General features: G+C 41.9%; 1 protein-coding gene across 1 annotated transcript; it reads left to right on the forward strand.

Annotated features, from left to right (window-relative positions):
• The first annotated feature begins 571 nt into the window (after positions 1 to 571).
• Positions 572 to 10,124, forward strand: lrrc32 (leucine rich repeat containing 32). Its single transcript, XM_084400042.1, has 3 exons — positions 572 to 709; positions 2,895 to 2,985; positions 7,120 to 10,124. Exons 2-3 carry the CDS (start codon positions 2,899 to 2,901, stop codon positions 9,016 to 9,018), a joined length of 1,986 nt encoding a protein of 661 aa, XP_084256168.1. The 5' UTR covers positions 572 to 709; positions 2,895 to 2,898; the 3' UTR covers positions 9,019 to 10,124.
• The last annotated feature ends 2,043 nt before the right edge of the window (positions 10,125 to 12,167 follow it).

Raw genomic sequence — 12,167 nt, forward strand, 5'->3', positions numbered from 1 at the left:
CACACACACACAGTGACGCAGCGATTTGCTTTAACTACTCAACAGGTTTATTTTAAACGACGTTATCTTGAAATTCAGCTTTATTTCTATTGCGCTTTATTCAATAGTTTCAAAGCAGCTTCAGGAAAATAACAGAATCAATGATGCAAAAACAAACAAATATGAGAAATTCAAATTCTGCTGTAAAGCAGCTCTAAAAAAAAAAACATTATAGTGAAAAAAAAATAAATATATAATTACAAATGAATGCAATCGAAATAGAAATTAGAATAGAAATAATCTGAAATAAACGACTATCGCGTAAATCCTTCCAACCAGCAAATCTGAATCTGAACAGAAACAGGGCATTACTCAAACACAGACTCACTCGCTGCTTACATGACGATAACATGTCATGAGGAGGTTATGGAAGCTAAAAGTGTTCGGATGAGGGGCATGTTCATTTACTACAGACTCACAGTACAGTTACTAACCGCGTTTAACGAGTTTTAGGAAGAGAGAGAGAGAGAGAGAGAGAGGGAGGGAGGGAGGTCAGATTTGACCAATCCCAAGCATGAGCTCAGAAGGAAAAAACAAGTGAGTATTTGCAGGATATTCTTCTCACAGGATGTGTATCGAGCAGAGAGAGAGAGAGAGAGAGTCCTGAGCTTCAGCCAGACTGAGGAGAGCAGCATGAGAGAGGACAGCACTGGAGAAGCACACTACTGAGGTAACACACTCATATATGATCTTACACACACACACACACACTAATGCAGAGCAAACACACTACTGAGGTAACACTCATATATTATCTTACACACACACACACTAATGCAGAGCAAACACACTACTGAGGTAACACTCATATATGATCTTACACACACACACTAATACTGAGCAAACACACTACTGAGGTAACACACTAATATATGATCTTACACACACACACACTAATACTGAGCAAACACACTACTGAGGTAACACTCATATATGATCTTACACACACACTAATACTGAGCAAACACACTACTGAGGTAACACACTCATATATGATCTTACACACACACACTAATGCAGAGCAAACACACTACTGAGGTAACACACTGCCCAGCTAACACACACACACACACTAATACTGAGCAAACATACTACTGAGATAACACACACTACTGGGGTAAAACAGGACTGAGGTAACATGCACTACTAAGGTAACATACTCAGGTTCAGTCATATTGAGCTAACACACGACTGAGGTAGCACGTCTGAGGTAACACTTCTGAGGTAACACACTACTGGGGTAACACACACTACTGAGGTAACACTTCTGAGGTAACACACTACTGGGGTAACACACTACTGAGGTAACACGTCTGAGGTAACATGCACTTCTGAGGTAACACACTACTGGGGTAACACGTCTGAGGCAACACTTCTGAGGTAACACACTACTGGGGTAACACGTCTGAGGTAACACACTACTGGGGTAACACACTACTGAGGTAACACGTCTGAGGTAACATGCACTTCTGAGGTAACACACTACTGGGGTAACACGTCTGAGGCAACACTTCTGAGGTAACACACTACTGGGGTAACACGTCTGAGGCAACACTTCTGAGGTAACACACTACTGGGGTAACACACTACTGAGGTAACACACTACTGGGGTAACACGTCTGAGGCAACACTTCTGAGGTAACACACTACTGGGGTAACACACACTACTGAGGTAACACTTCTGAGGTAACACACTACTGGGGTAACACACTACTGAGGTAACACGTCTGAGGTAACATGCACTACTGAGGTAACACTTCTGAAGTAACACACACTACTGGGGTAACACGTCTAAGGTAACACACACTACTGAGGTAACACTACACTTCTGAGGTAACACGTCTAAGGTAACACGTCTAAGGTAACACACACTACTGAGGCAACACACACTACTGGGGTAACACGTCTAAGGTAACACACACTACTGAGGCAACACACACTACTGGGGTAACACGTCTGAGGTAACACTTCTGAGGTAACACACACTACTGGGGTAACACACACACTACACTACTGAGGAAACAGCACTGAGATGACACACACACTACACTAGTGAGGTAACACACTTCTGAGGAAGCAGCGCTGAGATGACACATAACCACACTACAGCTGATGTTTCATGAGTTATTGGACTGAATGATGATATTACACTGCAAAACATGTTCTTCCTCAAGTCTTATACTGAGAAACGTGTGAGGTGAGTTTGTGTTTAAAACAGAGCAGAAATCTGCCGAAGAGCTCAGACATAATCCTGTTTTCTCTTTTGAGTGAAGTGCATGTTTCTGACTCCATCGGCAGATATTTCTTCAGTTTTTAAGCACAAACTCAATTAATTTTGATACATCTTTCAGGAAACAGGACTCAATATTCAGTCATTCTGCTTCTCCAGTAAACGTATCTTGATTTAACAGTGTTTAGATGTGCACTCGAGTAAGAACACTGCTTTAGCTGAAACTGAACTTCATAGTTGATGATCTTTACACAGTTTTAGATCTGACTTGTTTGAGCTGTTGTTGAGTCTCTACTGTATAGAAATAAAGCTGAGTTGGCTTGAGACTAATGTTTTGTTTCCGATCTTGCGGTTCTTCTCGTCTTTGATTGGTGCAGGATGAGTAATCACTCGTTCTGAAACGTCATTCTCTGATATATATTGAACACAATGTGGAAACGATGATTATTATATTTCTCAACATGTGGGTGTTTCTGTTCAAACTAGATCATGTTAGAGACAGTGACACATGTTTCCACATCTGAGCTAAAAACAGAAGCTGTGACGTGCCATGGCTCAGTGTGACGTCATGGCTGTGTCTCATGCTCTGCTTCATCTGTGTGTGTGTGTGTGTGTGTGTGTGCAGCATCATGGGTCCGTGTCTCTGGATACTGATGCTCGTGGTCCAGCCGGTCTCGGCCTTCAGACGTCCAGCGGAAGCGTCGGCCTGTCGAGAGGTGAGTGTCACACCGTCTGCGTTTGATCATCTCTCAGTAACTCTGACTGAAACTGATCAGGTGTGTGTGTGTGTGTGTGTGTGTGTGTGTGTCTCAGTTGCTGGAGTGAAACGGACTTTGTTCAGAGACGAAAATGTCAACATGTAGGACAGAAACAAACACTAGTGAGATCTCAATTGTTAGTCTCAAATAGAATAAATGGACTAACTTCTGCTTGGATAGACGCGCGTCTGTAGAGTCTCAGAGCGGTGGTCTTGCACAGCAGAAAATGAGTTTCTAACTTAGTTTTCCAGTACAAATATCAAAGCAAACTTAAATTAAGCGGATAGTCTTGCATTCTGAAAAATGCATCAAAATGAAGCGAGTTTGTGCTTAAAAATCTAAGAACAAATATCTGATAACACTTTACAATAATGTTCATTACTTAACATTAGTTAACTACCCTAACTAAGAGTGCACAATACTTCTACAGCATTTATTCATCTTAGTTAATATTAATTTGAACATTTGCTAATAAATTATTAAAATCAAAGGTTGTATTTGTGAACATTAACTAACATGAACAGCTAAAGTTAACAACGATTAACAGATAAATGTATTGCTCATGTTAGTAAATACATGTATTAATGTGAACTAATGAACCTTATTGTAAAGTGTGACCAGTTGTCTTAATTCAAAGGGAAAAGAAGATTTTGTTTTGAGTTAAAAGTAGAAATTACTCAACCTTTTACTGGACAAGTTAAAGTTACTTATTTTTTTTGTTAATTCCATTTGTGAAATTACAAGTAATTTCACAAATGGAATTAACAAAGAAAAATGAAGTAAATTTGACTTTTTTTTTTTTTTTTTAGTGTGGAGAAACAAAATGAGTGAAGATATTAAGTCTTGTTTACTGAGAAAATATGATCAAAATGACGTGAATTTATGCTTATATATAATATATCTGCCAGTGGAGTCAGAAAAATGAACTTCATTCAAAGGGAAATCGAGATGATTCTTCAGACTCCAGATATTATGCTTAATGTTTTAAGCACAAACAAGATCTTCAGTCATTTTGCTTCTTCTCCAGTAAATGGATCTTGATTTAAGAATCTTTAGATATTTGTGCTGGAAAACCAGACAGAAACTCTGAGGAAGAGCATTCTCAGTAAATCTATAATCATTTTACAGCTCTACATGACAACGGGTGACTCGTTACTCAGGGTTTAGAGAACGCTTCAGCTTTAATGAACACACAGTCAAACCCTAACTTAGAGGCACCTTCAACATTTCTCACATTATCAGTTTATTCGCTATAGTTTAGAAAATGGTAATAAAATATGAGCAGAACTCAGTTGATATTTGACTGGTTTTGTCCGTCCTTCTGTTAGACTGTCTCACACATGAATTATGTTGAATATCTGTCAGCTGTTAAATTTAACTACACAATTAGATAATACCAGTTTAGCTCAACCAATCACCAAGCAATGCTTCATTTTGTTCAGTCTGTGTGTAAAAAGAGCATTAGCAATTAAAGACAAAACACTTCAGCAAAACATGATCAGCTCAAAGTGTCTGAATCATCTTTTACTGGTAGTCACTGTATGAAGAATATTTGGGTATAATGTCACAGTTTACACAATTTTGCTCTCCTCACTTACATAAATGAACTATAGTGCACTCTTGTTAGCAAAGACCAAATGAGTCATGTTATGGAGAAGCATCCAGTCACTTCTGATGAACTGACCATGCCAGGTCAGAGAGTTCAGGATGAGTTCAGGAAGTCTGTGATTGGAGATCAGTGAGGAAGTGTGTGTGGGATGAAACACATCCATTATGTCTCCATCCTCTCGCCGATCTCTGCCGGAGACGTAGGGTTAGTCCCAGTGACGAGGGAAACTCCTGCGCCTGCCCCGAGTGAAGAGCGTGGCCTATAGATGGCACAGATAGCGCTGCTGCTGTCAGTCTCACGGCACGCAGGAAAACTGCTCCATTGTGTCGAAATATTCCAGGAAACAGCGGGATGATGTCATGCATGTTAACCTGTGGTGGATCACACTGCAAAAAAATGCTTGCTTTTGTAAGAAACTGTAGTCTGCCTCGACCCAGATTCCACTCTAATATTTATTTTAGAATGAGCTCATCCCCAAAATGGCTTGATTACCACAGAGATGAAGGAAGTCACCATTTGGGTTGATTACATCCTGAGCAAATGGTCACCGATTGTAGAATGGGATGGGACACGGAGAACCATCTCAGACAACAGGGCGTCTCTCCTTCATTAACATGCAGACCACAGCGGGGCCAACTTTATTAACATTAAGGGCCCTATCTCGCACCCAGCGCAATTGACTTTGTACAGCGACGCATGTGTCATTCCTATTTCTCACCCGACGCACAGCGGACTTTTCCCTCCACAGACGCACGTCGGTAAACTAGGGAATGAACTTGCCCTCCCGGGGGCGGTTCAGTGAAAAGAGGAGGCGTGTTCCGGCGCAAACGTTCCCTGGTGCTATTTTGCAGTTTCAGAAAACAATTCTGCCACTGACCAGGAGAAACCTCGTCTAAAGTCAGTGGCGCGTTGCGCATGTTATTCAGATGCTATTTTAAGGGCGCATGCTTGGCCATAATCTATGTAGCGTGTGCACAACACATTACACTTTGCTTCTCTCATCTACACACAGAAGCAGCAGTTCACATTTTTAGAAAACCATACATTATTAAAAGGAAAAATATGAACACACGAGGGAAATCATTGTGGTGTCCATGAAGATGTGAAAAAACAGGCATAAATCTAGCTTACACATTTACCCACATTATCATACGCCTGTTTAACCGAAGCTAATTTGGGTGTGTTTCTCCATCCCCAATGTCACTTCTCTGTGTTTTACGGCCCTGACGAGAACGTCGGTCTCCTCGGCTGTGAACCGCTCCTGGCAAATCCGCCGTTATAATAGAAACCGCCATGGAACAAGCACTCCTGCTCTTAAAGGGAATGTGAGATGACGCTCTGATTGGTTTATTTCACGTTACGCCCAAACCACACCTATGAGTAATGAAGCTGCTTCAGACCAACACATTTTAGATTTGCGTCGGTCGAGATCCGCCCACAAAGTTACTTGCGTTTCGCGTTTGATACTTGCGTTTCAGATCGATAAAATAGGGCCTTAAGAGTGGTAAACTGTAACAGGATAAAAGGTTGAAGAGTTGAACCAGGGTGCTTCGTGTTCCTCTCCCCTGCATTGCTGTAATAAACGTCAGTTTTTAGATCTTCCATATCCTCATCATTTTTTCTTACACTTTCTTTAAGCAACAACTCTCTTAATTCCCCAGAAAACAAGACATGATATCTTATGGCATTTTACTCGTATAGTAAATGCATCTTGATTTAAGAATTGTTTGATATTTGGACTGGAAACTAGACAAAAATACTAAGTACGAATAGCATTGTTTTGCAGTGTGTTGTTGACCGGGGCGGAGCTGTAGCTCTCATGAATAATCAAAAAGCCGATTAAAGCTGTGCCTAAACTGCATGCATGTTATATATGCATCACGTCTCTGGACTAAAATATTCTGCTATGTGTGAGATCACTATAGCACAAAATGATGTCATTTTTAAAAGGGGTAATCGGATGCAAAATTCACTTTTATATGGTGTTTGCATATAAATGTGTGTTTGCAGTGTGTGGACACAATCAGCAAACAATGAAAAAATCCATTCACTCCTTTTTTTTAATCCTCAAAAAGTCGAAACATTTGGATTTTCTGAGCAATGTGATGTCATAATGCTCATGCTCCGCCCACAACACTGACGGACTGTCCCGTATTAGCATATTTCCTGTATTAGCATATTTCCGCCCTTAGCCGTTTGTATACTGTCCGCCAAGGCATCACTTTACATGTCTTGTGTCGACACCCCCCTCGGAAGGGGGGGGGGGGGGGGGGGGGGGGGGGCAGTTGCTCATTATCATTTAAAGAGACATGCACTGAAACGGGAAAATAGCTGTTTTTGAGGAGGTAAAAAGGAATGTTGTTTTACACAACCACTGAGGAATTTTAACCAAAGTGTGTTACAAACTTTACGCAAATAAATGTGAGCCACCCCTATGAAGAAACCCTGGCTGATGTTGACTAATAGCACTGTTTCCTCTCCAGCTCCAGGAGGACCTCGACTGCAGCAATCTGAACCTTAGACGGATCCCGAAGCAAATCCCGGACACCATCCACCGGCTCGATCTGTCCCGAAACCTCCTCCAGAACCTCACGGACCGAGACCTGCCGTCCTCCTCCACTATCCGACATCTCAACCTCCACGGAAACAAAATCCAGTTCATCCAGCCGGGACTCTTCCAAGACATGAGGCTTCTGGAGGAGCTGGATCTGTCGGAAAACTCCCTGGATCTTTACGCGTCTCTGAAAACACACGTCGGGACGCTCGCATCCGTGCGCCGACTGGATCTATCCAGAAACGGGTTGTTCACGGACATGAGCGACTTCTTCCTGAACGACGCCCCGGTTCTCACCAACCTCTCTTTGGATGGGAACAGCATCACTAAGATAGGCCAATCCACATTCAACGGATCTCAAGCTTTAAAGAACATTGACTTACACAACAACGTAATCATAGAGATCGAAGAAGGAGCATTCGAGTCCTTGACGGGACTCTCCGATCTCGATTTGTCTATGAACTCCATCTCGTGCATTACGGACTTCAACCTCGTTCAGCTCAGAACGCTGAACTTGAGCAAAAACAGCTTGACCAACTTCCAGGCCGACGAATCGGATCAGGAGTTCGAGCTTCAGTATCTGGACTTGAGAGAAAACAAAATCCTCTACTTCCCCGTCCTTCCCCAAAGGAACAAGCTCATATACCTGGACTTGTCTAGAAATCTCCTGAGGAGTGTAAATTGCTCTGGTCCATTAGAAGAGCTGGAGAACCTGAAGGACGGTGGATATCTATTGACTGATCCTGATAAACCTCTTTCATTGTGCGTCAGTAAGAGGCACCAGGATTTTTCCAGCTTGCTTTACTTGGACTTGAGCTTCAACCAGCTCAAAGCGGTTCCTCCCTCGTTCTTCTCCAGTATGAGTGCGCTGGAAACCCTGAACATCAGCAACAACTGTTTAGAAAGCTTCACTGTGGATGACGGTCTGAACTCTTTGGAGACACTAGACATCAGCTCCAACAATCTCCAGAACCTTTCCTTCGGGCTGAACGCGCTGGCCGCGTTACACGAGCTCCACCTAGAGGGAAACGCTCTCCAAACGTTAGACGCCGGGATTTTCCTCAGGCTTCCCAACATCCGAAGCCTTCATCTTCAGCAGAACCAGCTCAGCATTTGTTCTCCTTCGGGAAATCCAAGTTTCGGCTGCGTCCAACTCTCCTCAATCCCGACTCTAAGGTATCTGTACCTTTCGGAAAACGGGTTGTTTTCGGTTCCACCGGGATCGTTCCAGGGAAGCCCGTTGCTAATCCTGGATTTATCCCAGAATCCCGGCGTTGACATCATCCCATCGTCGTTCTCCGGTCTGGAGGCGTCTCTTTCCCATCTCTCTCTAAAGGGAAACCAACTTCAATCCCTAACAATTGACTTCACTCTTTTCCAGAATCTAAAATCCTTGGATTTGTCGGTGAACCGGCTCACGGGAGTCTCCCTATGGAGCGGGGATTCCTCCCTCGAGTCATTAAACCTGCAAAACAACAGTTTGGTAACGCTTTATGAAGTAACACTGCAAGAAACGCTCCGAACTTTATACGTGGGATCGAACCCGTTGAGCTGTTGCATGAACCCGCACCTCCTCACGCTTCTCCGGCAAGAGAGACTCACGGTGCCGGATCTCTCCGGAGCGACGTGCTGGTATTCCCGAGACTCGGAGAGCGTGGAGATCAGCGTGAGCGCCGTGAAGCCAGAGCACTGCGAGTCTGCCGACGGGAAAGTGCTGTGGATTAGCGTGATTGTGGTGCTCGTACTGGGAATGGCGCTGGCGTTGGCCGTCACGTTAAAGCTCTGTCACTCAAAAAGGCACAGGTTCAAAAGAGGCATCAAAGCTTGAACCTAAAGACGAAAGAAGGAAAAGAAACCAGAGCGTTCTCACCTGACTAGTGCCGCATGCATGACACCGGGTTTCAGTATGGGATGCGTGGGTGATCAGGAACAGATTCAATGTGAAATGCACCATCAGAACTGCACGAAACATTCACTGTAAAAGGTGATTAGTTGAGCTGACTTAAAAAAAGTGAGGAAACCCGTTGCCTTAAAATTATTAAGTAATCTTCATGCTTGAACGATAAAATTAAGTAGTCAAGTAAGTAAGAATTCACATAACTTAATTTTTTTTACTTAATAATCTTAAGGCAACGGTTTACTCAATTTTTTTAGGTAAGTGAACTGAACACTGTATAAACATGAACCCTGAAGAAGCTCTTGCACGACTCAAACTGCACGAGTCGGCAGCAACACTACACTTTCTGATGTATATTGCATGCACTTTATTGACTGTGATTTGTGAGTATTGGAGTAAATGTACCTGCGATATGTTTGCATATTGCAAAACCGCCCTTGACCGATGCAAAACATGGTGCAAACACTAGATGCACTGCACAGAGAGATCTAGAGCATGTTGTGCATTAGCCGAAGGAATGTCATCGGACAGAGGAAGCGTTTTACTGGAACACCTGCACCACTTTCCTGTTGTTGAGCTCAGTTTCCTATCCTGGCGTTGATGATTTACTCAGCCTCAGTCACCCTGAGCCGTGTTTGACTGGTGATCGAGTTTAGCTCCGCACACATAAACACACACACACACACACACACCGCAATGTTTGTTTGGTCTTTTTTTAGATTTTCCAGCCTGGAATAAGTTCGACCCTGGTGTGTATATCATGAGCAAGGATAAAGATAGATGGGAGATCCCGGTCGAGGGAAGCGCACATCATCACCACGGATATTAATAGAGTTGTGTTTGACGCGATACTGAAAGGAGCTTCCTCCTATCAGTCTGAGTCACGGACCTTCTGCTTTCCAGACACACACACATGACACAACCCACAGTCACACACACGTCATGTATGAGCTGCCACTACTATATGAAGGAACTATACCACAACTGTTGTGTAAATCTATTTATGAAGTATTTTCCTAAATAAATGGTCTGTGTTACGTGTCGTCTGCGGTGTGTGTTCCTCCTCACTACTTCAGCATGACCATTTTAGGTCATCATGAAACACATCAATACAAAATACCAAAACAAGTCATTTGCATGATAAACTGAAAAGGAAATGCTTTATCTCGCTGACATCACTTTTAGGTTTGCACAGACTACTGGGTAAAATTAGGCAATATTCAAATTTCTGTTTAGACGACGTGTTAGGAATCTCACATGTGGTCTGAGCCGCAAAAAATGAGCTTCTTCCTCAATATTGTAGCCTTATTTTCCAGCACGAATATCTAAACATTCTTAAATCAAGATATATTTACTGGAGGCGCAAAATGACTGAAGATATTAAGCCTTTTAAAATTAAGTGAGTTTCTGCTTAAAACAAGAACAAATATCGGGCAAATAGTTTTGCCTTTGAATTAAGGTTATTTTTCTGACTCAATCGGCAGTTATTTATTTTTGACCAAATTTGGTTTGTTTTAAGCATGAACTCACTCATAATTGTAATCATTTTAAACCAGACTTAATATCTGAGGTCATTTTGCTGCTGAACTAAATGTGTCTTGATTTAAGAATGTTTAGGTGTTTTATACGTTTATTAAAGCAGCATGAATAATCAATAATTAGAACAATGAATGCAGACTAATTAGTGACTCGGCTGGCAGTGTCTCCAGCACAATGACATCATCTGTTCAAACAGGAAGTAGCGCTACAGGAAGTGGCCCGCACACAAACATGGAACACCGAGTCCTCAGAGACCCGCCGCTGTTCATCTGACGGCAGTTTCCACTGTTTTCTGCTCTAAAAAGGCTCCAACTATATATATGTATGTCTGTAAATCTATTTATGAAGTGTTTTCCTAAATAAAAGGTCTGTGTTGTTCCTCCTCACTACTTCAGCATTACCATTTTAGGTCAAAATCATCATCATGATACACATCAATATAAAATACCAAAAGTAGTTTGCATGATAAACTGAAAAGGAAATGCTCTATCTCTATATATCTATATTCTCTTCTGCTCAAGGCTGCATTTATTTGAGAATACAGTAAAAAAAATATATATATTATTATTATATATTATTCCAATGCAGAACAGCTGTTTTCTATGCGATTATATAGTAAATTATAGTTAATTCCTGTGATCAAAGCTGAATTTATTTAATTAAAAATACAGTAAAAATCACAAAATATTTTGTAAGGGATAATGTAGAGCGAGGCGGTTGTTATAGCGAATACACCCCCGACAGGCTGATCAAGACCGCCTCGCTCTACATCATCCCGCTTATTACATGGCTAATTTGACACAAAATATTGATTTAAAAAGGAGTTTGTTGATTTAAAAACGTTTGTATTGCTTCCGCTAAAGAAAATAGTCCGTTCCGTCTCTACGGTTAGAATCCTGCGTCCATAGCAACGCTCTGTTTATCATGGCAACGGTGTGTTATACTTATAGCAGCGGTTATCAAGAAATAACACACCGCATTCTACATTACAGTTCAACCAAGCCATGTAATAATACAGTGTAAATCAGCTGTTCTCTATGTGAATATACAGTAAAGTGTAATTTATTCCTGTGATCAAAGCTGAACTTTCAGCATCATTACTCCAGTCTTCAGTGTCACATGATCCTTCACAAATCACTCTAATATGATGATTTGACACATTATAATCAATGTTGAACAGTTCATATCTTTGTGAAACCGTCATGCATTTTTTTTCCCCTGGATTCTATGATGAATAGAGAGTTCAAAAGAACAGCATTTACTTGAAACATAATCTTTTGTAACAGTATAAGCGTGTAGTGTCGCTGTGACCGACAGTTAAGCGGTGTTTCGCCTCAGGTCTTCTGTGTGAGAGGAGTAACAGGAGCTTCTCCATCAGGACAGGACAGTCTTTATCTGCTCATCCTTCTGTAAAAGCTTGTCGTGTCAGGAATAATACTATCATGACCCGTCGTGACCCCAAAGGTCAGCTTTGTGTGTTCGTGTGATGACGTCATCATGACCTCACAGGTTCTGTACGTTTAGCCGCACAATGAGCCGCT

The sequence above is a fragment of the Rutilus rutilus genome, assembly GCF_951802725.1.
Source record: "Rutilus rutilus genome assembly, chromosome: 25".
Taxonomy (NCBI): Eukaryota; Metazoa; Chordata; class Actinopteri; order Cypriniformes; family Leuciscidae; genus Rutilus; species Rutilus rutilus.